This window comes from Theropithecus gelada, chromosome 13 (genome assembly GCF_003255815.1).
Source record: "Theropithecus gelada isolate Dixy chromosome 13, Tgel_1.0, whole genome shotgun sequence".
Taxonomy (NCBI): domain Eukaryota; kingdom Metazoa; phylum Chordata; class Mammalia; order Primates; family Cercopithecidae; genus Theropithecus; species Theropithecus gelada.
This window is the reverse complement of record NC_037681.1, coordinates 57,254,334-57,281,935: the sequence shown is the minus strand read 5'-3', so window position 1 is coordinate 57,281,935 and position 27,602 is coordinate 57,254,334. Positions and strand designations below refer to the sequence as shown.

The 27,602-nt window shown below is 37.8% G+C and overlaps 1 protein-coding gene and 1 non-coding gene across 3 annotated transcripts in view; both read left to right on the top strand.

Annotated features, from left to right (window-relative positions):
• STRN (striatin) overlaps positions 1–27,602 on the top strand; it is a 126,474-nt gene that overhangs the window by 80,452 nt on the left and 18,420 nt on the right. The window contains exons 8-12 of one of the 2 annotated variants that reach the window (XM_025354467.1): positions 2,681–2,791; positions 5,469–5,612; positions 11,503–11,639; positions 19,566–19,741; positions 21,450–21,497. In XM_025354467.1, the coding sequence (XP_025210252.1) occupies positions 2,681–2,791; positions 5,469–5,612; positions 11,503–11,639; positions 19,566–19,741; positions 21,450–21,497 (616 nt within the window). The remainder of the gene's footprint in view (positions 1–2,680; positions 2,792–5,468; positions 5,613–11,502; positions 11,640–19,565; positions 19,742–21,449; positions 21,498–27,602) is intronic. The other variant, XM_025354468.1, reaches the window with a different exon arrangement.
• On the top strand, positions 21,811–21,912 carry LOC112605438. Its single transcript, XR_003115429.1, has one exon. It is a non-coding gene; the product is annotated as a U6 spliceosomal RNA (small nuclear RNA).

Sequence of the window (27,602 nt, the reverse complement as noted above, 5' to 3'; positions counted from 1 at the left end):
CTGAGGTGGGAAGATTGCTTGAGCCCAGGAGTTTGAGACCAGCCTGGGCAATGTAGCGATACTTCATCTCTACAAAAAATTTTTTAAAAATTAGCTGGGCATGGTGGTACACACCTGTTGTCCCAGCTACTTGCGGGGCAGAGGTGGAAGGATTGCTTGAGCGCAGGAGATCAAGTCTGCGGTGAGTTGAGATTGTGACAGTGCACCCCAGCTGGTTTGATAGAATGAGATCCTGCCTCAAAAATAAATAAATAAATAAATATGTGTGTATATATATATTTAAGTTAAAAACCCATAAAATATAGTGGCCATGGTAAGCCCCATTGAGAAGGTAACAACTGAATAAAAGACATGATAAGGGGATTGGCCATCTGGGGAAGAAGTGTTCAGGAAGAAGAAAGCCAGCACAAATGCCCTAAGATAGCAGCATCCCTGGCATGCCTGAGAAATTTAAGGGAGCCAGAGTGGCTACAGCAGAGTGATTCTAGGGAGAATGTAGTAAGAAATGACCAGATTATCTTGGGCCATGTAGACCAGTGGTGATATGGGGAGCCATGGGAGGGATTTGAGCAAGAAGGGTGACATGATATTTTATTTTAAACCATCACTGGCTGCTACGTTGAGAATAGACTGCACAGGGAAACTAGTGTTGATAATAGACTTGGGGGAGGGGAAGCAATTATTGCAGTAATCCTAGCAAGAGATCATAGTGGTCAGAGAAGTAGTAGATGTGCTGAGAAGCCAGATTCTGAAATTTGTGAAGGTAGAGAAAATAGTTTTTCCTGATATATTTAATGTGGTGTGGGAAAGAATGGGTATTGCTCTGAGCAAGTGCACATATAGAGTTGTCATCAAATAAGGTGGGGAACCCTTTGGATGGAACAGATTGGATGGGGAGAGAGGTTGGGTGTTTGGTTTTGTATGTTTGCTTTGAGGTATCTGTTAGTCTTCCTAATGGAAATGTAGAATGAGCAGTTGGAGATATCAGTCTTGGGTTCAAGCTAGCATTCTGAGTTAACATTTACATAGCATTATATAGTATTTGTGTTGTTTTATAGTAAATATAAATATATAACATTCTTTAAATTTTCTTCTCTTGAAATAGTGACAATTGATTATTGATTTTCTTTACTACTAGAAGCTGTTTCCTGTTTTAAGAATGTATAAACTTAACATCACTTAAATTGTAAATTTTTTTTTTTTTTTTTTTGAGACGGAGTCTTGCTCTGTTGCCCAGGCTGGAGTGCAGTGGCCGGATCTCAGCTCACTGCAAGCTCCGCCTCCCGGGTTCCCGCCATTCTCCTGCCTCAGCCTCCCGAGTAGCTGGGACTACAGGCGCCTGCCACCTCGCCCGGCTTGTTTTTTTGTAGTTTTAGTAGAGAGGGGGTTTCACTGTGTTCACCAGGATGGTCTCGATCTCCTGACCTCGTGATCCGCCCGTCTCGGCCTCCCAAAGTGCTGGGATTACAGGCTTGAGCCACCGCGCCCGGCCTTAAATTGTAAATTTTAAATGAAGATTGATTAATACGTTTTAACAAATGCTATGTATTAAGCCTGTAAAATAAAAATTATCACTTTTTTTTTCTTTTTTCTTTTTTTTTGAGATGGAGTCTCGCTCTGTTGCCCAGGCTGGAGTGCAGTGGTGCCATCTCGGCTCACTGCAAGCTCTGCCTCCTGGGTTCACGCCATTCTCCTGCCTCAGCCTCCTGAGTAGCTGGGACTACAGGCGCCTGCCACCTCACCCAGCCAATTTTTTGTATTTTTAGTAGAGACGGGGTTTCACTGTGTTAGGATGGTCTCGATCTCTTGACCTCGTGATCCGCCCACCTCGGCCTTCCAAAGTACTGGGATTACAGGCGTGAACCTCCGCGCCTGGCAATTATCACTTATTGATGAACACATGGCAAAAATATCAAATTCTTTAAAAGATCATTAGAGTTTATTTTGTACAATCTCTAAATAATAATTTTCTCTCATCACATAAATTAATACGAAGTGTCTTTTTGTGTTAGTCCTAGTGGAATTCTGAAAACGAGAACTTCTGTTTTTGTTTGTTTGTTTTTTGAGACAGAGTTTCGCTCTTGTTGCCCAGGCGGGAGTATGGTGGCACAATCTGGGCTCATTGCAACCTCCGCCTCCTGGGTTCAGGAGAGTCTCCTGCCTCAGCCTCCCAAGTAGCTGGGATTACAGGCATGAGGTACCATGCCCGGCTAATTTGGTATTTTTTTTAATAGAAATGTTGTTTCACCATTTGGTCAGGCTGGTCTCGAACTCCTGACCTCATGTGATCCACCTGCCTCGGCCTCCTAAAGTGCTGGAATTACAGGCATGAGCCACCGTGCCTGGCCAAGAAGTTCTTGATTGTAAAGTGTTTGGGCCTAATTTACTAAAAATCACTAAAATATTCCAGGGGTGTGTGTGTGTGTGTGTGTGTGTGTGTGTGTGTGTGTGTCTTTCAAGAGAAACTTACTATTCTAGGAAATCACACTGATCATTTATTCTTAGTGATTATATTTTTTGTGTGTGACTTATATATATATATATATAATGAATAAACAATGACTTCTTTTAAGTTAGTGATACTATAAAGAAAATGGTTGTTATGTCATTCAGACATATTGACTCAGAGTGTTCAATATTTTATTGAAAAAGACTGTTTCATTTGTTTCACTCTGTTTAGAAAAGGAAGACCAGTGTCTCATGCCTGAAGCCTGGAATGTGGACCAGGGAGTAATTACCAAACTCAAGGAACAATACAAAAAGGAGAGAAAGGGGAAAAAGGGGGTGAAGAGTAAGTGGAAAACATTGTATCTGTAAATCATAAATCTTGCCTCTTTACATCCCCCAGTGTTTTTTTTCAATGTTTTCCTAAAACTACTTACTCTTTTTCATTTCTGCTCCTGACCTCTTTCCTTTTCACCTGCTCTCAGGGGTTGAAATTAAATGATTAGCTATTTAATTATGAACTTAAAAGAAAACAACCCACATGTACTTATGGAATCATGTGTACTATATCCCAATAATAAATCCAGAGCCTCATGAGTATTGGGCTGTGTATTCAAACACAGTGATAATTTGGTTTTTAAAAGTACCTGTGCTTGTATTAACAGTGTTTTTTGTTTTTTGTTTTTCAGTAACAATTTATAACTCATTTAGTGTGAACCTCTGGCAATCCACCAAAATTATTGCTTATAATTTTAGACATTGGTGACAGAAAGAAAGTTAATTTCTACCCCTGAATGTTCTATGTGTTCATAACATGCAGTTCATTTATTCATAGCACTATATGCTATACAGGGCACAGAGTCAAATATATAACTTCTAAAAATATTTATTTTCTATTTAAACATTTTTGACCAGTTTTATTTATAACATTATTACCAATTACCTTTTTTCCTTTTTAATAAAATATGTGCCGCATCAAAAACAAAAGCCAGAAGGAAATTTCTAGCCCTGTGAATCATATATGTTTAATTATTTCATTATGCAAATTATTTAGCAATGAATCTAGTTAAGAATGCAAAATGGAAATACAAAAACTTGCAAACCATTCCTGAAAACAGTCTTAAATCATCTTAGGGGAACAAGGCTAAACTACCTCCTTGTGTTTACACCCTCACTGATAATATGGGCCTCCCTTTTATGGCAATAGGAATTTGATTATTTGAAATATTTAGGTAGTATCAAGTGAGATTAAAATCTAACTTAGTGAGAAATGTATTTTAACGTTGCGAAACACTGGAAAGATGTGCTTTTTCTTTTTCTCTCTCTGTAGTGATGCTAAAGCTTATTAAAGACCATCATTCCTGTTAGGACATTCTTTTAAACTTAAAACATTACTTAAAAGCATTTAAACCTTTATTTAAAATATTTTAGAATTTACAAGTGTTTAGCTTGATTTGATAAAAAGTCAGTGTTATTGATGTTAAAACGTAGTATCAACCATTACATAATGAGAGATGATGTTGTTTAATGCTATCTCAATATAGATTAAAATCAGAATGAGAAAGATTAATATTAAAACATAAGCACGTTTCGTACCTTTTAGCCAAATATACTTACTGATAGACAATTTAATCTTAACAAGCATAGGGACATGATTTGTCATGGCTTTTGAGTCATGTCAAAAAACCAGTTAAACTGAAATTTTGAGGAAAATTTGGATATCATATGTGAGAAATAATTTCCAGATTAACTTAATGTTGATATATTTCTTTAGGTCATTATGCTACAAAAATGAATGTCTTGAAATATAAAAGATCTTTTAGTTGGAAAGATAACCAGGACTTATTCTCAATCCATCTACTTTTCCATTGATTATTCAGTTCTTGTCAAATACCAAGGCATTGCTGTAGTTGGAATTTAGCACTTAACTGAAACTGCACCATTTGACTGGAACAATATTCCTACTAATAGAAGCAATTGGATTTCTTAAATCGGGAGATTACAGTGTGTTCAGACATCTAGCATATGGTTTTTTTAGTGTGGTGAAGAAAAATGACACTGTAAGGGAGAAATTTTTAACATCTTTCATTGAAGAGAGAGGGACTACACATTTTAGCACATTTTATTTAATGTCTTCAGTTCATGTTATCTTGATAAAAATAGCAGTCTGGGAACAAGTAAAGACTTAGGATAAAAATAGAACTGAAGCCATGCTTTGAATTGATATAAAGCATTGACTTATAAACCATCATGAAGTTGTTTTTTTTTTTAATTGAACTCGTACTCATTGGAAAAGTTTGAGTCTTTTCAATGTGGTCTAGTAGAGATATTTCCAGTCAAATCATGTACTCCAATCATACCATCTTGAAATACTTTTCTAGGCATTAGTTTAAATTGCTTAAAAATAGTTATATTCTTTGCTGGTATAGGAAAAAACCGTAACAGACTTTGGGTAAGATTTTCCCATTCTTAATTAAACTTATAACAGGAAAAACTACTGAAGATCTGTTTCAGCCTCTATCCTATATAAAACAGTCAAAACAGGGATGTGGGAGAATGAAGAATCAAAGTTCAGGTAAGTAATCAGTAGGGCATGAGACTTCACCTCGGGTACCATAGCTTCAGGATGTAAGGCAATTAATGCAACTTAATTTAAACAAATAGGGATGTTATTGTTTAATTCAGTGCACAGTAGGCTCACAATCTGTATCTGGCTGCATTTAGAGCAATATTCAGTGGTTAAAGAATATTTTTCATGGTAATGCTAACTGGACATGAGCATTCTTTTTTATGTAAATAGTGATATTATCCCATTTGCTTAATTTAAACAGTATAATTCTTTTCAAGAAATAATAAACTTTTACAATAATTTGAAAACTTGAAAATACTTATTAATCTAGTGGAATATATTTAAAGGTAAATATTGACGGATGGAAAATAAGGCTTATGATACCATTTTGAGGCAGTTGGATAATTCTCTTTTTTCTTTTTTATCTCCCCCTCCCCCCACTTTTTTTGGCTAGGGCCCAATAGGTCAAAACTCCAAGATATGCTTGCTAATTTGAGAGATGTTGATGAACTTCCTTCATTGCAGCCATCTGTGGGTTCACCTTCCAGACCCAGCAGCTCCAGGCTTCCTGAACATGAAATTAATAGGGCAGATGAAGGTAAGTATTTAAGATACTCTGGAGCACAAAATGCACTTGGATGTATATCTTTAAATTCATTCATTAGAAAGGACTCTCCTATCAGAGAGAACTTTATTTTGCAGATGTTTGATCTGCATAGTTTTCCCCAAATGCAAACTTTCTTACATTCAAGGGAGTTTGATTCCAACTTCAATCTTCAAGACTTGAGAAGGTGCATACTCTTAAAAATCAACTCTAAGTTCTGGTTTAAAATATCTGCTGGCTCCACTGATGCCCATGGCCCTATATATACCATTCCAACATTGGGGAAATTAACAGTCCATAAATTGGTAGTAAATGTTTACTTTGAAACTCATATAAATATTTAAGCAATTTATTAATGATAATTGAAAAAGGAGATAAAGTCACTTAAAAGTCTAGTCACATATTCTGCTATTTTAACTTGTTCCCTTTCAGTCCTGGTTCACGTGTGTGTGTGTATATGTGTATATATATATATGTGTGTGTGTATATATATATTTATTTTTATTTATTTATTTTTTTGTATGCCCGGGCTGGAGTGCAGTGGTGCGCACGATCTTGGCTCACTGCAACCTCTGCCTCCTGGGTTCAAGCGATTATCTTGCCTTAACCTCCTGAATAGCTGGGATTACAGGCACCTGCCACCATGCCTAGCTAATTTGTTTGTATTTTTAGTAGAGACGGGGTTTTGCCATGTTGGCCAGGCTGACTTTGAACTCCTGACCTCAAGTGATCTGCCCACCTTGGGCTCCCAAAGTGCTGGGATTACAGGCATGTGCCACCATGCCTGGCCTCACATGTATGTACTTTTTATACAGGTATAGAATATACCTGCATAAAAATATGCATTATTTTACATCATGTATAATAATTATATTTTGTGTTCTTAAAATCATAAAAATGATTTTCATAATGATAATTTTAAGAATGTATATTATATTTTAGACTTGATATGAAACTATTCCTTTTGGATATTTAGGTTGTTTTTAGTCTTGCAGTATAATCCTATGGTATATAAATACAGTTCTTTCTTTTAGACACAAGGTCTGATTTATCTGTTTATAAATGCGTAAAATGTTTATATGTGGAAATTGATTTTAAAGTACATATTTAAGCTGAGCATGGTGGTCCCTTGGGAGGCTGAGGTGGGAGGATCACTTGAGCCCAGGAGGGGTTTTTTTTTTTTTTGAGACAGGCTGTCACTCTGTCACTCAAGTTAGAGTGCAATGGTGCAATCACAGCTCACTGCAGCCTTGACCTCGCAGGCTCAGGTGATACTTCCACCTCAGCCTCCGGAGTAGCTAGGACTACAGGCACATGCCACCATGCCCAGATAATTTTTTGTATGCTTTTTGTAGAGACACGGTATTGCCATATTGTTCAGGCTGATCTCAAACTCCTGGGCTCAAGTGATCCAACTGCGTCGGCCTCCCAAAGTGCTGGGATTACAGGCGTGAGCCACCGCGCCTCGCCCCTGTTCAGGAGTTTGAGACTGTAGTGTGTGATGATTGAGTCAGTGAATAGCTACTGCACTCCAGCCTGGGTAACATAGTGAGACCCTGTCTCTTAAAACAATCAATCAAATATTTATATTAGCTGAAAATTCAGCATGACAGTAATTATGATTAATGTATATTTTAAAATATTTTAAAAAATTAATCCTGAATTTAAATACTGTATTTGTACTTTCTCTTCAAATTATTATTTATTGATCAACACAGCCTGAGAAAAAGTCACAGAATAATCATATGGTTTTTTTCTTGTTTTTTTAGTCCATTACATTTTAGAGAGACATAAACTGATACAATTTTGATGTATATAGATTTTCATGATTGGAATACTTTTTCAGTGAAATTTTTGACCAGTACATGGTTAATTATTTGTTAGAATTAATTATAGCATACTTGGGATTTATTACTCATACAAAGAATCAACACATTACATGCTAGATATAAAATTTATTTGATGTCTTTTGAATTACAGATGTGAGGTCATGTTCCTCAGTAGGTATGTTGATCACTAGGAGATGCATTCTGTTGACATTATAGGTATGAGACTTCTAATCAGTTGCATTTATCCCAAGATCAGGTCTAGATAAGGAGAAAAGTTAGTTTTTCTCTTATTCTCATAATTCAAAAAGTTTATCAGATTTCATCTCGGGCCATACATGAATTATGCAGAATTCTAATAATAGGGGCAGGATATGTACTATTTACTAAAGGACAGATGTACGAAAGCATTATATAAGCCACAGAAGATGTCCTTGATAAAAAAACATAGTGAGGAACTTTAAAACTCAAGCATTGAATGTTTGTTTAACTTGCTATCTGCAGCAGTGGTCATAAGCCTTCCCCCTCGGTGCAGGTTTTTCGGAAATAGAAAAAACATTTAAGTGATAGATTGTATATTGAATTGTCTATAACTGATACTTCTTGGTCTTCAGTCCACTTTCAGAAAGAACGTTCATATGCTGTGTGTGCGCTATAATTTTGTTACTTTATTTTTATTTTAATAATTCAGAAGGCAGGGCCAGGTGCAGTTGCTCATGCCTGTAATCCCAGCACTTTGGGAGGCTGAGGTGAGCAGATCACTTGGGGCCGGGAATTCAAGACCAGCCTGGCCAACATGGCAAAATCCTGTCTTAACTAAAAATACAAAAATTAGCCAGACATGGGGGCGTGTGCCTGTAGTCCCAGCTACTTGGGAGGCTGAGGCAGGAGAATCACTTGAACCCAGGAGGCGGAGGTTTACATCACACCACTGCACTCCAGTCTGGGCAACAGAGTAAGATTCTGTCTTTAAAAAAAAAAAAAAAATCAGAAGGCAGTGTCACACTTAAAAGGCACAGGGTTTTGTTTTGTTTTTTGGTAAAAGCTGATTAGGGCTAATAAGGTTTAGTTACCAGATGGAAATGTGACCTATAGTCTTAAGTTCTAAGGCTCCTTAGGAACAATCAGGTAACAGTGATGCTTATTATTGCTCTCCCTCTTCAGTCCTGGAGTGTCCTGGCTGTCCACTGGTATGTAAGGAAGGAGTTGTTACTTTCTTTGTTTTCAGGTTTTACTTGGCCGTTTGTAGAGGATTAGTTAGAATTAGCTTACATAATGTATATGGTCTATCCTAGGAATCTTAGTCTTTTACACCTGAACAAAGTTATCTGGAAATGTTAGAAATGAAAACAAATCAAACAAAAAACACCTGGCTGAAGACCTACCATCATAGTCTCACATGAGTCATTCAACTGATATTTTTGACCTGAAAATTGCTGTTCTAACTTAAACAATTCCTTTTCTTCTTTAGTAAATGTTTAGAGTTGTTTGAACTTCTCAGATGATATATGGTATTTTGGGTAAAACCTATTTTTATTTTTGCTACTGTATTGTATGGTGGTTTGATAATGTCTTAATTTATGCTCTATTTTGTTCTGATGAGGATTTTAAGAGTTTGTCACTACTGTTTTTAAAAGCAAGTAACTATTTTTAAATTTTTTTTAAAAGACATGGTCTTGCTCTGTCACCTAGGTTGGAGTGCAGTGGTGCAGTCATAGCTCACTGTAGCCTCAAACTCCTGGGCTCAAGAGATCCTCCTGCCTCAAGCCTTCCAGGTAGCTAGGACTAGAGGCATGCACCACTGTGCTTGGCTAATTGTTAAAAAAAATTTGTAGAGGCTGGGCGTGATGGCTCATACCTGTAATCCCAACACTTTGGGAGGCCCAGGCGGGCGGATCACTTGAGGTCAGGAGTTTGAGACCAGCCTGGCCAACGTGGCAAAACCCCATCTCAACTAAAAATACAAAAATTAGCCAGGCATGGTGGCATTAGCTACTTGGTAGGCTGAGACAGGAGAGTTTGCTTGAACCTGGGAGGCGTAGATTGCAGTGAGCTGAGATTGCACCACTGCACTCTAGCCTGGGTGACAGAGCGAGACCCCTGTCTCAGATTTTTTTTTTTTTTTTTTTTTTTTAAGAGATAGGGGTCTCGCCCTGTCGCCCAGGGTGGTCTCAAAGACTCCTGGCCCCAAAGGGTCCTCTCACCTTGGTATCCCAAAACACTAAGATTACAGGCATGAGCCTCCGAGCCTGGCCAATTCTTTCATTTATTCAATGAGTATTTATTATCATACATGATTGAATATAAATCTGAAAAATGTCTTGTACATGTACTAGTCAATACAGTTGACTTGTTTCTTTTAAGAAAATGACCCCTTTAGCAGCTAGGGTTTGAACTACTAAATTCATCTTATTGAATCACAAATGTTTGTCATATATAACCACCTCTAGGAAACTACTCAAAGACCATCTCTGACGTTTATCAGAACAATTTGCATTTATGGAGAGTGACATTTTGTTATTGACCAAATTAAATAAAATCATTGATATGACATTTTGCTTTTGACTGATTTTTCTATGATGGTTGTTGAAGGAATTGGATTGGTATGTTCAAAATGTTACAAAATAGGATATTTCAAGTTATTCACAAAGTAAAACTGACATTTTTGAAGTACACAGTTCACAGCTAATGAAAGTGTTCAAATGGACACTTTAAATTTTCTCACCAGGTGCGGTGGCTCATGCCTGTAATCCCAGCACTTTGGGAGGCCGAAGCGGGTGGATCTCCTGAGATCAGAAGTTTGAGATCAGCCTGGTCAACATGGGGAAACCTTTCCATCTCTACTAAAAATACAAAAATTAGCCAGGCATGGTGGCAGGCACCTGTAATCCCAGCTACTTGGGAGACTGAGGCAGGAGAATCGCTTAAACCCGGGAGGCGGAGGTTGCAGTAAGCTGAGATCACGCCATTGCACTCCAGCCTGGGCCACAGAGCATGACCCCATCTAAAAAACAAAAAAACAAAAACAAAAACAAAAAATTTTCTTTACCGGGTGCGGTGGCTTACGCCTGTAATCCCAGCACTTTGGGAGGCCAAAGCAGGTGGATCGCTTGAGGTCAGGAGTTCGCGACCAGCCCGGCCAACATGGTGAAACCCCATCTCTACTAAAAATACAAAAATTAGACAGGCATGGTGGCACGCATCTGTAATCCCAGCTGTTCGGAAGGCTGAGGCAGGGAGAATTTCTTGAATCCAAGAGGTGGAGGTTGCAGTGAGCCAAGATGTCACCACTGCACTCCAGCCTGGGCGACAGAGCGAGACTGTCTCAGAAAAAAACATAAAAAAATAAAAAATATTATCTGAAGTAAACATTTTTAGATGAAGTATAATATACCTACAGAAGAGTGCTGATGTTACAGCTCAGTGAATTGTCATCAAGGTAGAATTATTACCCTCCCATGTCACCACCCCTTAAGTCAACAAGTAGAACATTACCAGGGCCCTAGAAGTCCTGTGTTGCTTCTTTAATCACTACCCCTCTCCTGCCCAGCAGAGGTAATCCTGACTTGTAACACCACATATTGATTTTGTCACATAAATAGGCACATTTTAGAGTTTGACCCATTTTCATTTGAAATTTTCTATACTCTTCTAGGTTATAAAATTAATGAATTATATTTTGAATGAGACCAGCACTTGTTACATATATTTAGTAATTAATAGAAATTGTTTAGGTAATTAGCATGAAATATCAAACAAGGAAAACTTACTTTCCTATAGTCATTATTTTTTATATAGTGAAAATGAAAGGACAGTGGATTCTTAGATTTGTTTCCTGTTTTACTTTTCTAATTAGTTGATGCCTTTACCTGTGGTTAAGATATGGAAAAAGCAATAAATTATTTAGGATTTTCTGTTCACTGAATTTTATTGTGTTTAAAAGCATTTAAAAACGATTAAGTATATACGTGCACTATAAGAAATTTGATGTAAGCAAATGAAACTAAATGTTGGCTCCTTAGAGATTTTTAAATGTTTCCTTTGTCTTCCCTCTTCAGTGGAAGCATTGACATTTCCTCCTTCTTCTGGAAAGTCATTTATCATGGGAGCAGATGAAGCCCTTGAAAGTGAACTGGGACTTGGAGAACTAGCAGGCCTTACGGTGGCCAATGAAGCAGACTCCCTAACTTACGATGTAAGTAGTAGTTTTGTTTTTGATGTTTTTACTTGGTTTTTAAAAATAAAAACTTGCGCTGGGCGCAGTGGCTCACGCCTGTAAATCCAATGCTTTGGGAGGCCGAGGCGGGCGGATCACTTGAGGTCAGGAGTTCAAGACCAACCTGGCCAACATGGAGAAATGCTGTCTCTACTGAAAATACAAAAAATGAGCCAGGCATGGCGGCAGGTGCCTGTAATCCCAGCTACTCGGGAGGCTGAGGCAGGAGAATTGCTTGAGCCTGGGAGGCAGAGGTTGCAGTGAGCCAAAACCACACTACTGCACTCCAGCCTGTGCAACAGGGTGAGACTCTGTTTCAAAAAAGTAAAATAAAATAAAAAGTTGATTTTATAGAAAATGAAGACAGTGGTAAAACTTCTTTACAAATATAGAACTTGGTTCAGTTTCCATTGAAAACTTTGAAAGATACATAAAGAAAAACTAACATTTTCCCATAACCTAGAGATGAAAATTACGGGCTTTACCTAAATCCATAATTTAGTATGATTTGTTTATTGGTTTTTGATAGGGGAAAGAATTCCTTTTTCCATTACCAAATTTGAATTTTGTTTTCTGTTTTAGGGCACCAGCAATTAGTTGTAATTCATGCCTACCTAAACAATATTTGCTTTGCTTCTTTAGTACATAAGTCAATATCCTATTGAGAAGAGATTTTAAGTATTAGTAGGCGTGGATGTGTACAGTGTGCTTTCCAGATGTTAAGGCTGACCCATCAGAGATTTGGACCAAAATTGATATCTTTGTACCTTTGTGCATACATTTACTTAATTCCAAACAATTGTTTTATAAATGTGTTTATAATTCCTCATCACAATAAATGATTTATTAGAAAAATAGTTGCTTATGTCATAGGTAAAGTATTTATAACCTGCCTTATTTCATTAAATTCCTCTCACTTTGATAGTTTATGAGCTCTATTGGAAAACACAATGTATCTCTTGCAGCACACACACCATCTAGGGGATGTAGGATGGATGCCTAAGCAAATCATAGGTATGGTAAAGAAGCACTCCAAAGAGGAACGCTTACCACCCACTCCTCTTCATACAGATAAAAAACTCCCAACCTCTTTGCTAAGCCCATTAGTAAGTCTTTTGGGTTCTACCTCCAAAAACAGTTGAAAATCCATATACTACTTTTCACTTTCTCTCCTGGTCCATTTTTTTCTTAGAGCTACTGCAATAACCATCTAATCTAAACGGGCTCCTTGCACTCCATTCTCCACGAATATGATACAGATTTACAAATTTTTTTTTTTTTTTAAAGCAGGGTCTTACTCTGTCACCCAGGCTGGAGTGCAGTGGCTTGATCTCAGCTCACTGCACCCTCTGCCCCCCCGGGCTCAAATGATCCTCCCATCTCAGCCTCCCAAGTAGCTGGGACCATAGGCACGCACCATCACACCCAGATACTTTCTTTTATTTTTGGTAGAGACAGGCTTTTGCCATATTGCTCAGGCTGGTCTCAAAACTCCTAAGCTCAAGAAATTCACCCGGCTCAGCCTACTCCAAAATGCTGGGATTACAGGCCTGAACCACCATGCCTGACCTGTTACAGATTTTTAAAAAATCGTTTCTAAGCTGGGCACAGTGGCTCACGCCTGTAATCCCAGCACTTCGGGAGGCCGAGGTGGGCATATCACGAGGTCAAGAGATCGAGACCATCCTGGCTAACACAGTGAAACCCAGTCTCTACTAAAAATACAAAAAAATTAGTTGGGCGTTGTAGCGGGTGCCTGTAGACCCAGCTACCTGGGAGGCTGAGGTAGGAGAATGGTATGAACCCAGGAGGTGGAGTTTGCAGTGAGCTGAGATCACACTACTGCACTCCAGCCTGGGCGATAGAGTGAGACTCCCTCTCAAAAAAAAAAAAAAATCATTTCTACTTCCAGTGTTTTTGTTGCCTTATATTTCACATTTGTCTTTTTAAAACACCATTGATTTTTGCTTTTTTTTTTTTTTTGGTAATCTTTGATAACCTGTGTCTTTTATTTGGAGCATTCAATCCTTTTTTTTTTTTTTTTTTTTTTTTTGAGGCAGAGTCTCACTCTCCTGCCCAAGATGGAATGCAGTAGTGTAATCACAGCTCACTGTAGCCTTGACCTTCTGGGCTTGAGCCATCCTCCCACCTCAGCCTCCCAAGTAGCTGGGACCATAGGTGTACACCACCATGCCTGGCTTTTTAATTTTTTGTACAGACGGGATCTTGCTATACTGCCCAAGCTGGTCTTGAACTGCTGGGCTCAAGTGATCTGCCCACCTCAGCCTCACAGAGTGCTGGGATTACAGGCATGAGCCATTGTTCCCGGCTGGGGTACTTTATTTTTTATTCAACCTTCCACCTTTCTACTACTTGGAATTTCTATACTCTTTCGCTACTCTTCAATGAGTACCCTAGAGAGTATCACATACGTTTTTATCAAAATTTTCCATGCAAAGACCTTATAATGCTTTTAATTCTTAATTCCCACCCTACTTACATGTCATTCTTGTTAACACATTTCTGAATATGTTTATCTTCTATAAAAAAATTGTTTTGTATACTCTACATTCAGTTAGGATTATTTATTTTACATTTTACATTATCCTTTACACATTTTGCTTTTTAAAATTCTTTTCTGCATGTCTGTCCATCTGGGATCACTTTCCTTTCACCTGAGGACATTTAGTATTTCTCTTTAGTGAAGGTCTGTTGGTGTCCGGTTCTCTCCGTGTCTTGTTTTCTGAAATATCTTTGTTTAGCTTGAGTGGGTCAACTGTTATTGCACATTGAATTCTAGTTGGCAGAGGTGGTTTTTTTTACTCTAAACATAGTATTTTACTGTCTTTGTTTTATGTTTTCTGCTAAGGTCAACTATCATTTCTGTTGTTGGTTGTTTAATGGTAGTCTGATTTTTGTCACTAATATTATCTGTGTCTTTTTTTTTTTAGCCAAGGTTTGTTTTCCTTTTTTATTTAAGTTTCTTGAAGTTCTTAAATCTTTATGACTTGATATATTTTCATCACTTTTGTAAAGTTCTCAGCCATTTCTCTTCGAGTACCACTTTTGCACCTCTATCTCTCTTTCTCTTCTCTTTTTGGAACATAGTTATATGTGTGTTACACCCTCTTCCTCTTCTTCCTGTGACCTCTGTCTCCTATTCCCTTTATTTTTTTAATGATTCATCTTTCAATTCACTAATTCTCTCTTCAGTAATCTGTAGTCAGTAGTTAAGCCCATATGTTGAGGTCTTACAGTTTTTTGTTTTGTTTTGTTTTGTTTTGTTTTGTTTTTGTTTTTGTTTTTGTTTGAGACAGAGTCTTGCTCTGTCGCCCAGGCTGTAGTGCAGTGGTGCAATCTCGGCTGACTGCAAGCTCCACCTCCCGGGTTCATGCCATTCTCCTGCCTCAGCCTTCCAAGTAGCTGGGACTACAGGTGCCCACCACCATGCCTGGCTACTTTTTTTTTTTTTTTTTGTATTTTTAGTAGAGATGAGGTTTTCACCGTGTTAGCCAGGATGGTCTTGATCTCCTGACCTTATGATCTGCCCGCCTCCACCTCTCAAAGTGCTGGGATTACAGATGTGAGCCACAGCACCTGGCTAGATTTTGCTTCTTGAATTTTTTTTTTTTTTCTTTTTTTTTTTGAGACAGAGTCCTGCTTTGTCGCCAGGCTGGAGTGCAGTGCTGCGATCTTGGCTCACTGCAACCTCTGCCTCCCGGGTTCAAGCAATTCTCCTGCCTCAGCCTCCCGGGTAGCTGAGATTTCAGGCACATGCCACCACACCCAGCTAATTTTTGTATTCTTAGTAGAGACAGGGTTTCACCATGTTGGTCAGGATGGTCTTAATCTCCTGACCTTGTCATCCACCTGCCTCAGCCTCCCAGAGTGCTAGGATTACAGGTGTGAGCCACCGCACCCAGCCAAATTCTTTTTTTTTAGATTGTTTACAGATTTCTTCCAAAATTTTCAGTCTTGTCTTTTATCGCCTTGGACATAATCAACATTATTATTATTATTATTATTATTATTATTATTATTGAGACAGAATCTTATTATTTTAGCCAGGCTGGTGTGCAGTGGCGTGATCTTGACTCACTGCAACTTCTGCCTCCTGATGGAGGCTCTCCTCCCATCTCAGCCTCTTGAGTAGCTGGGACTACAGATGTTCACCAGTACGCCCAGCTAAAGCATGATTATTTTAAAGTTGAATTGGAAACTCTGTAGTTCTTTTATTGTTATGTGTTGTTTCTGCTCATTTTCAGTTATATTGTCTTACATCCTTATGTACATGATTATTTTTATTTTCAAGAAACTGTTATTTGAAAAGTTGTCTGTAGAAATAACTTCAGACCAAATGCTATAATTTAAATTGCTTTTCTCAGATGTATGCAGCCACTACCTCTGGGATCTGGGATCGATTTATTTCATTTTGAATTTTTACAGTCCCTGCAAGGCCTTGGCTTCTTCTAGTTCACCCTTATGTGTAGGATGCCACACTTTGAAATCATAACCCAAAGCAAAGTGGCTTACTGAGCCCAACTGTCATGGCAGGTTCATCAATTTGTATCCCCATGACACTTCAAAACTGTCAGAAAAACTGCTCAGCCTCTCAGCTGCCCCCTCTGGAATCAGTAAACAGCGTCTGGGGAAAACAGCCCAAATATTGGACTCACCTTTTAGGCCTCTCTTCTTCTCTAGATTTTGGCCTGATTTTTCTTCAGTGTTTTGTTCTCTGTTTTTTATATTTAATTCTGCATTTCTACTTGTCCTTAGTGCAGAGGTGGTCCAAATTACCTGACTTGTCATGGCTAGAAGCAGAAGTTCCCATTAGATACTTCTGTTCTCTCTATTCTAGCCCCACAAAGAGTTTATCCAGTATGTAATGTAACTTAGTCCTCTCTCCAGATAAAGCTCATTCTTTTTTCATAGTTTTTAATTGTTAGAAAACTTTGTGTTAGGTCTGTCACTCGGTTTTCAAAAGTAGTTCCTGGTTTCATAATAATACCAGTAATCTGTGGCTGTGTAACAAATTATGCCAAAACTTAGCAGCTTAAAGCAAAAAACATTTATTATCTCATAGTTTCCATGGGTCAGGAATACGGAAGCAGTTTAGCCAGGTGATTCTGTCTTAGGGTCTCTAATGTAGTTGCAGTCAAGATGTTGGCAAGGGCTGCAATATCACCTGAAGACTTGACTTGTGGGGTGGATCTGCTTTTAAGCTCTTCCTGTGGTTGTTGGGAGGCCTTGGTTCTTTGTTGGCTATTGGGGGAGACTTTAGTTCCTCACCACATAGGTCTCTCCATGGGCTTTTCAGCATGGCAGCTGGCTTCCCCCAGTGTGAGTGCATGTGAAAAGAGAGAGCAAGAACACCCAAGATGGAAGATGTTATAACTTAATTTTGGAAGTAACTTGTTATCACTTCTGCTATATTCTGTTGGTGACAGAGACCAACCCCGTAATGTGGGACGGAACTATATAAGGTTTACCTATAAGGAAATGGAGCTGACTGGGGCCATCTTAGTGGCTGCCTACCACATTAAGACATTCAGAAGGAATTCGATTGCTCTTTCACCTGAAAGCCTTTCAGGTGCTTAAAAAGAGCAGACATGATTCAACTCAGCTTTTCTTCTTCCAGAATAAACAGCCCCAGTACTTACAGTAGTTCCTTGGATGATGTGTTTTATGTCTTTTATTATCCTAATTTAACAAGTTGTATCCATTTTTTTCTGCAGATGTTTTATTGAGGGTAACTTCTAAATTCCAATGGCTTGGGTTTGAATCCAGGCCCCTCCACTTACTAGCAGGGTTCTTTGGGCAAGTCACTTCTCTTTTCCTGGTTTATCTAGTCTGGAAAGTAGAGATAATGTTATTTCCTTCTTCATAGAGTTATTTTGAGGATTAAGTGAGTTAATGCATATAAAGTATTTTCAATAGTGGTCAAAATAATGAATAATGCCCAAAATAATAGCTATTGTTAGTATTGCTGTATTTTTGTCTTTTGTAAATAAGTAGTGTTTCTCCAGTCTTTTACCAATACAGTCATACCTTGCTTAATGATGGGGATACATTCTGAGAAATGTGTTCATTAGGTGATTTCATTATTGTGCAAACATCGTAGAGTGTACTTACAAGCCTAGATGGCATAGGCTTTACAAATCTATACAGCATGTTACTGTACTGTAGGCAACTATAACACAATGGTAAATACGTATCTAAACATGTCTAGACATAGAAAAGGTGCAGTAAAAATACAGTATAAAAGATTTCAAAATGGTACACCTGTATAGAACACTTATCATGAATGGAGCTTGCAGGACTGAAAGTTGCTCAGAATGAGTCAGTGAGTGAGTGGTGACTGAATGTGAAGGTGTAGGACATTACCGTACTGTTGACCTTGTAAACACTGTACACCTAGGCTGTGCTAAAATATATATAAAAAAACTTTCTTCAATAATAAATTAGACTTAGCTTACTATAATTTTTTGCTTTATAAACTGAATTTTTAAAAACATTTTAACTTTTATAATAACACAGCTTGAAACAAACACATTGTATAGCTGTAGAAAAATATTCTCTTCCTTTATATCCCTATTCTATAAACTTTTTCCTATTTTTAAAATTTTAATGTTTATTTTACTTTTTAACTTTTTTGTTAAGAATGAATACACATACACGCGTATTAACCTAGGCCTATACAGGGTCAGGATCATCAGTATCACTCTCTTCTACCTCCACATCTTGTCCCACTGGAAGGTCTTCAGGGGCAGTGACAGTCATGGAGCTGTCATCTTCTGTGATAACAGTACCTTCTAGTAGAATACTCTTTAAGGAACTGTCTAAAGCTGTTTTACAGTTAACTTTTAAAAAATAAGTAAAAGGAATATACTGTAGAATAAAAATTATAATATATAAACCAGTAACAGCAGTTAATATCATTATCCAGTATGTGTTCTGTACATAATTATACATGCTATACTTTAATAGCACTGGCAGCCCAAATAGGTTTGTTTACACCAGCATCACCACAAACATGTGAGTAATGTATTGTGCTACAGCATTAAAACAGCTATGATGTTACTATAGGAATTTTTCAGCTCCATTATAATTTTATGGGACCACTATCATATATGTGGTCCATTGTTCACCAAAATGTAGTTATGTGGCACATGATTGTACTTTTGCTACTCTTACTTAAACTTAGTCTGATTGCTAGCCTTGGAGTGTGAAGAATTCGTACCCTGTGGTGCTAGTGTAAATTCAAATATAATCTACCTCTTTAGCTTTTCTGTTATATGATTGGAATGAAAAAATAGTACTTTTTTTTTTTTTTTCGTTTTTGAGATTGAGTTACCACGGAGGGAAAAAACATGTGTGTGTTTTACCAGTAGAATGCGTTCTTTGAGTTATCTCTTCCATTTTTAACATTTTATGCTTCCAGTTTATAAACTTTGTTTCCAGTTTGATGAAAAAAATTTAGCTATTAGAAAGTATTTAAAATCTCAAAAGTATGATATTTTAAAATGTTAGCAGGTTTAAAGATAGCTTAGTTTTTCAACTCTTGCCCAAAATTATATTTGTATACTATAATTTGTGTTAAATTACTTGGTCTTATTTAGCATCCTAATAAGATCTATTTTATGTAATTTGATTCACTTTTTATATTCAATTATGTTAATTGTTTTTGTAATAATACACCTTTCATATTTCTTCAAAGAAAACTAGTGTTGGGTTATTGCTAATTTTGCTTCTTGGTTTGGTTATTTACATATACAAATTACATTCTTTTAAAAATTGCAAAGTGATGGTTTATTGACAAATCAGCAAGAATTAATGTTGAAATGCAATTTTTTTCCCCTATCCTGAACTAAGTGTGTAGATATCTTTGTTTTCTTTCTTTAATAGATAGCAAACAATAAAGATGCCTTGAGGAAGACATGGAACCCTAAGTTTACGTTGAGAAGTCACTTTGATGGCATCCGAGCCCTTGCTTTCCATCCCATTGAGCCTGTTTTGATAACAGCATCAGAGGATCACACATTAAAAATGTGGAATTTACAGAAAACAGCCCCAGCCAAAAAGTGAGAATATTCTACTTTGACATACTTGAATATTTTAATTAACATTTTCAGCAGAAAACGACATATTTTATCTCTATTAAATTTCCCAAATATTTCTTCTAGTTCTTTCTGCCATGTCATGTAATTTATTGTGTTTTTCCGTTTATACGACCTAGTGGTAGTTTAGAAAACTGATGCTTAGGAAGATGTGGTGTTATCTGTTGGTTTCACCAGGGTTTGTGAATACTGATTACCATCCTTATATATAACAGTATTTTTAAATGGCTGCTATATTTGGGGAGCCCCTTATCTGTACTGAAGGTTTTGACTGTTCCTATAAACAGGTATATGCATCTTTAAAATAATCAAATCTCCACCTCCACCCATTGTTTAGTAGATTAGACTTATGGGGTGGAGTAGAAAAAAGCCTCACTGGGATGAGTGGAGGGTCTTGGTCTTGTCTTTTGGCCTTAAGACTTTATGTACTTTCCATACCCACCAGTATGTCTAGACTCAGGCTAACTTAACTGCCGAAGTGCTTGCCTTGGCCCTTTAGTTCTTGTCTAAGTATGGATAGACGTGAGTTAGTATAAACCCTTTAAAAGTCACATAGCTAAACCTGATTCTACTTTCTTGGGTCCTTATTGGAGCTCCACTCCTTTGGGTCACATGTCAAAAAAAGAAAAAAAACCAGCATCTGCCAGCAAAGACCCTTTTGCAGTGTTGGGCACTTTGTTATTATAAGAGTCATCACTGAACATCAAATAGAGGAGGTTACAAAAATTTTACTACCAATGGAGGAAATCTGTTGCCTGGTTTAAGAGAGATCAGTGTCATTCATGCTGTGTCATACATAGGGTAGATGAAATACTTGATTTATCAGTCTGCTTCAGATAGCTCAACCAGATATTGCTAAAACCAGATGGACTTTCATATAGATTAGGTGTTTTCAGAAGAGAAAAATAGTTTACTGGCTATGCATTATGAGATAACATGTCTATACATAACTGCAATACAGTGTAGAAATCGGTAAGTACGTGACTTTAAATCCAGTTTCCATCAAAGTCATAGCCAGTATTAGGGTATAGTGTACCTATAATAATGGTGTTCTGAGTAGTGAATAAACTGATAATTTGGACAATTATCTGATTGTCCAAACTGATAATTTGGACAATTCAGTATGGAGGATAGACATATTAACCTTATTGAAAAGGCAAGGAAATAGAAGTACCATTTGCTGATATCCTACTATGTGCATGATTGTGTCCTGGGGTGTTTTTTAACTTGTAGAATCCTATTTAATCCTGTGATTATTTGGTGTCATTCCCATTTTTTTGTTTTGTTTTAAATGGAGTAATCTGAAGTTCTGAAACATTAAATAATTTGCTTAAAGTTCGCCAGTTAGTGATAGAACTGGAAATTGAGTTCAGAAATTTATCTCTTCAAAGCCCATGTTGTTTCTCTTAATGAAGCTGTCTTTCCCTTTAGTCAAATAGATTATGACATGGCTAAAAATACTGTAACAAGATATTATTACTAAACAAGAATCTTGTTTCTTGATGCCATGAAAGTATAATTGGTGTTAAGTAAGCTTTCTTATGTATCATATAGTTGAGAATGGTATATTCCCATAATGTTTGTATTTTTAAAGGCAATTTTATGACATATGTTCAATTATACTGTTTATTACTGAAACTTCGAATGTTAAAGTCATCTCTCTCTGATTTAGGAGCACTTCTCTTGATGTAGAACCTATCTATACATTCAGAGCCCATAAGTAAGTATATGCTTTTTCTTTATTTTAAACCAATATCTTTGTAAAACAGGCTGGTTAGGATATTTTATTTTCTTTCACTTACTAGGTATTCTTTGTATTTAGGAGTTTTTTTAAATGTAAAAGAATTTGGCAGATAATGTAATGCTAAAACCAAATTCATCACTGCGAAATAGGGATTTGCGCTTAAATTAGATTTTATTTACATGATGTTTAAGTAAGTTACATATTTATATCTTTAAACTAGAGCCAACTAGGTTTAAATATTAGAAATTCCAACTTTTTTTCCTTATATAACCTGGATTAAAATATTCAAGTACCTGCTTTGGCAGTACCTACCCTACAACTGGAAAGATACAGAGATCAGCAAGGCCTCAGTACAAGGATGACACAGATTCACGAAGAGTTCCATATTTTTCTTTTCTTTTTTTTTTTTTTGAGACGGAGTCTCGCTCTGTTGCCCCACCTGGAAGGCAATGGCGTGATCCAGTAGAGACAAGGTTTTACACTGTTGGCCAGGTGGTCTTGAACTTCTGGGCTTCAACTCTTGACCTCAAGTGATCCGCCCACCTCAGCCTCCCAAAGTGCTGGGATTACAGGCGCCTGGCTGAAGGGTTTTGTATTTTTCTAAATGTGGAAACAAAAGAATACTAGCCTGGCGCGGTGGCTCACACCTTTAATCCCAGCACTTTGGGAGGCTGAGATGGGTGGATCACGAGGTCAGGAGATCGAGACCATCCTGGCCAACATGGTGAAACCTTGCCTCTATTAAAAATACAAAAAATTAGCTGGGTGTGGTGGCAGACATCTGTAGTCCCAGCTACTTGGGAGGCTGAGGCAGGAGAATGGCATGAACCCACGAGGTGGAGCTTGCAGTGAGCAGAGATCGTGCCACTGCACTCCAGGGTCACAGAGCAAGACTCCGTCTCAAAAAAAAAAAAAAAAAAGATTACCAGCTACCACAAAAACACAATTGGTTACATAGACCATTGACACTTTATAGCAACTACACAATCACGTATGTGTAATAACCAGCTAACAACATGATGACAGGATCAAATGGGCGCATATCATTGTTAACCTTGAATGTAAAAGGGCTAACTGCCCCAATTAAAAGGCACATAGTGGCAAGTTGCATAAAGAAGCAAGAGCCAACTGTATTCTATCTTTAAGCAACCCATCTCACATGCAGTAACCCCCATAGACTCAAAGAAAAGGGGTGAAGAGCAATCAACCAAGCAAACGGAAAACAGAAAGAAGCAGGAGTTGCTACTCTAATTTCAGACAAAAAGACTTTAAACCAACAAAGATCAGTAAAGACAAAGAAGGACGTTACATGACAGTAAAGGATTCAATTCAAAAAAAGTCTTAACTATCTTAAATATATATGCACCCAATACAGGAGCACCCAGATTCATAAATTCTTAGAGACTGTCAAAAAGATTTAGATAACTATACAATAATAGTGGGAGACTTTAACACCCCACTGATGTATTAGATCATCAAGGCAGAAAACTAAGATATTCAGGACCTGAACTTGATACTTGACCAAATGGACCTAACATATATCTACAGAACTCTCCACCCCAAAACAACAGAATATACATTCTTCTCATTTGTACATGGCACATATTCTAAAATCAACCACCCTCCTGGCCATTAAACACTTCTCAGCAAATTTAGAAAAACTGAAATCATACCAGCCACACTCTCAGAACAAACACAATAAAAATAAAAGTCAATGGCTGGGTGCAGGGGCTCATGCTTGTAGTCCCAGCACTTTGGGAAGCTGAGGCAGGCAGATTGCATGAGCTCAGAAGTTCTAGACCAGTCTGGGCAACATGGCAGGACCCCATCTCTACAAAAAATACAAAAATCAGCCACTAGTGGTGATGTGTTCCTGTAGTCCCAGCTCTTCAGGGGGCTGAGGTGGGAGGATCACTTGAGCCCGGGAGGTGGAGTTTGCAGTGAGTCGAGGTCATGCATCTACACTCCAGCCTGGGCAACAGCAAGCGATAGCCTGTCTCAAATAAATAAATAATAGAAGTCAATACCAAGATGGCTCAAAACCATCCAGTTACATGGAAATTAACCAGCTGTTGAATGACTTATTGGTAAATAATGAAATGAAGGCAAAAATCAAGAAATTCTTTGAAACTAATCAAACCAAAGCTACGACATACCAGAATCTTTGGAAGGCAGCTAAAGCTGTGTTGAGAGGGAATTTTATGGTGCTAAACACCCACATCAAAAACTTAGAAAGATCTCGGCCAGTGCAGTGGCTCACAGCTATAATTCCAGCACTTTGGGAGGTTGAGGCGGGCAGATCACAAGGTCAGGAGTTTGAGACCAGCCTGGCCAACATGGTGAAACCCCATCTCTACTAAAAATACAAAAATTAGTTGGGTGCGGTGGCATCCATATATGCACCTAGTACAGGTATAATCCCAGCTACTCAGGAGGCTGAGGCAGGAGAATTGCTTGAACCCAGGAGGCAGAGGTTGCAGTGAGCTGATATCCCGCCACCATACTCCAACCTGGGCAACAGACTGAGACTCCGTCTTAAAAAAAAAAAAGAAAAGAAAAGATATCAAATTAACAACTTAACATCACACACAAGAGAAAACCAACCCCAAAGCTAGCAGAAGGCAAGAAATAACCAAACTCAGAGCTGAACTGAATGAAATCGAGACACAAAAAACCGTATAAAAGATCATTGAAACCAGAAGTTGGTTCTTCGAAAGAATAAGATAGGTAGACCACTAGCTAAACTAATAAAGAAAAAAAGAGAAGATCCAAATAAACACAACCAGAAATGATAAATGTAATTTTACCACCAACCCCACAGAAATACAAAAACCATCCAGAAACTATTATGAACATCTCTGTGCACACAAACTAGAAAACATAGAAGAAATGGATAAATTCCTGGAAACAACATCCCAAGACTAAACCAGGAAGAAATTCTGTGAACAGACCAATAATGAGTTCTGAAATTGGATAGTAATAAAAAGCTTTCCAACAAGAAAAAGCCCAGGTTGAGATGGATTCACAACTGAATTCTACCTAGCGCATAAAGAAGAGCTGGCACCATTCCTACTGAAACTATTCCAGAAAATTGAGGAGGGGCTGGGTGCAGTGACTCACGCCTGTAATCCCAGCACTCTGGGAGGCCAAGGTGGGTGGATCACCTGAAGTCAGGAGTTCGAGACCAACCTGGCCAACATGATGAAAACCCCATCTCTACTAAAAATACAAAACAATTAGCTGGGCATGGTGGCAGGTGTCTGTAATCCCAGCTACTTGGGAGGCTGAGGCAGGAGAATCACTTGAAACCGGGAGGTGAAGGTTGCCATGAGCCAAGATTGCATCCATTGCATTTCAGCCTGAGCGACAAGAGTTATGAAACTCCATCTCAAAAAAAAAAAAAATTGAGGAGGGACTTCTCGCTAACTCATTCTATGAGGCTAGTGTCATCCTGATACCAAAACCTGGCGGAGATACAACAAAAAGGAAAACTTCAGGCCAATATACAAAAAGGAAAACTTTAGGCCAGTATTCTTGATGAACATAGACGCAGAAATCTTCAACCAAATACTAGCAGGCAGAATCCAACAGCACATCAAAAAGCTAATCCACCACAATCAAGTAGACTTTATCCCTGGGTTGCAAGGTTAGTTCAGTATACACAAATCAATAAATGCGGTTCATCACATGAACAGAACTGAAAACAAAAATCACATGATCATCTCAATAGATGCAGAAAAGACTTTGAATAAAATTCAGCATTGCTTCATTAACCCTGAACAAACTAGGCCTTGAAGGAACATACTCCAAAATATTAAGAGCTGTCTATGACAAGCTCACAGCCAACATCACACTGAACAACAAAATCTGGAAGTATTTCGCTTGAGAACTGGAACAAGACAAGGATGCCTACTCTCACCACTCCTATTTAATATAGTACTGGAAGTCCTAGCCAGAGCAGTCAGGCAAGAAAAAGAAAAGGCATCCAAATAGGAAGAAAGACAGTCAAACTATCTTTTTTGCAGACAATGTAATTTTGTACCTAGAAAACGCTATAGTCTCTGCCCAAAAGCTCCTAGATTTGATAAAACAACTTCAGCAAAGTTTCTGGATATAAAATCAACGTATGAAAATCAGTACCATTTCTATATACCAGTAATGCCCAAGCTGAGTACCAAATCAAGAATGCAGTGTCATTCACAGTAGCCACAAAAAAGGTAAAATACCTAGGAATATTGTTAACCATGGAGGTGAAAGATCTCTACAATGAGAATTACAAAACACTGCTCAAAGAAATCAGAGATGACACAAAGAAATGGAAAAACATTCCATACTCATAAGAAGAATCAATATTGTTAAAATGGCCATACTGCCCAAAGCAATTTACAAATTCAATGCTATTCCTATCAAACTACCAATGACATTCTCACAGAATTAGAAAAAACGTTTAAAATTCATATGGAAACTCAAATAGCCAAGGCAGTTCTAAGCAAAAAGAACAAAGCTGGAGGCATCACATTACTGATTTCAAACTATACTACAGGGCTATAGTAACCAAAACAGCATGGTACTGGTACAAAAACAGAAACATAGACCAATGAAACAGAATAGAGAGCCCAGAAATAAAGCTGCACACCTACAACTTCAACAAATCTAATCTTCAACAAAGTTGACAAAAACAAGCAATGGGGAAAGGACTCCCTATTCAATAAATGGTGGTGGGACAGATGGCTAGCCATATGCAGAAGATTGAAACTGGAGCCCTTCCTTATACCTTATACAAAAATCAATTCAAGATGGATTAAAGACTTAAAGGTAAAACCTAAAACTATAAAAAATGTTGAAGAAAACCTAGGGAATACCATTCTAGACATAGGCCCTGGCAAAGATTTCATGATGAAGGCACCAAGAGCAATTGCAACAATGACCAAAAAAAAAAAAAAAAAAAAAAGACAAATGGGACCTAATTTAACTGAAGAGCTTCTGCACACGTTAGAAACAGAGTAAATAGACAACCCACAGAATGAGAGAAAATATTTGCAAACTATGAATCTGACAAAGGAACAATATCCTGAATCTATAAGGAACCTAAACAAATTAACAAGCAAAAAACAACCCCATTAAAAAGTGGTCAGAGGACGTGAACAGATAGTTTCCAGAAGAAGACATACATGTGGCCGACAGGAAAAAGTGCTCAACATCACTTATTACAGAAATGCAAATCAACACACGATGAGATGCCATGTCACACCAGACAGAATGGCCGTTATTAAAAGGTCAAAAGATAACATGCTGGCAAGGCTGTGGAGAAAAGGGAACACTTAAATGCTGCTGGTAGGAATGTAAATTAGTTCAGCCACTGTGGAAAGCAGTTTGGTGATTTCTCAAAGAAGTTAGAACTACCAGTCAACCCAGCATTATTAGGTATATACCCAAAGGAATATAAATCATTCTGCTATAAAGACACATGCATGCATGTGTGTTCATCATAGCACTATTCATAGTAGCAAAGACGTGGAATCACCCTAAATGCCCATCAGTGGGAAACTGGATAAAGAAAATGTGGTACATATACACCATGGAATACTATGCAGCCATAAAAAATGAGATCATGTCCTTTGCAGGAAAATCATGGAACTGAAGGCCATCAGGTTAAGCAAACTAATGCAGGAACAGAAAACCAAACACTGCATGTTCTCACTTACAAGTGAGAACTGAACATTGAGTATACATGGACACAAGAAGGGAACAATAGACACTAGGGCCAACTTGACTGTGGAGGGTAGGAAGAGGGTGAGGATTGAAAAACTACCCATTGGGTACTACGCTTTTTTCCTGAGTGATGGAATAATATGTACAGCAAACCGCCAAGGCATGCAATTTATCTCTAGAATCAACCTGCACATGTACGCTTGAAACTAAAAGTTAAAAAGTTTTTTGAGAATTGTTTGTGTGTGTGTGTGTGATGATGCATTTCATTTTTTTTTTTTTTTTCTGTTTCTGTTTAAGGAATGTGCCTTTTCTCTTGATTTAGCACAGAGAGTGGCATACTTTTTTTTCCTTTTTTTTTTTTTGAGATGG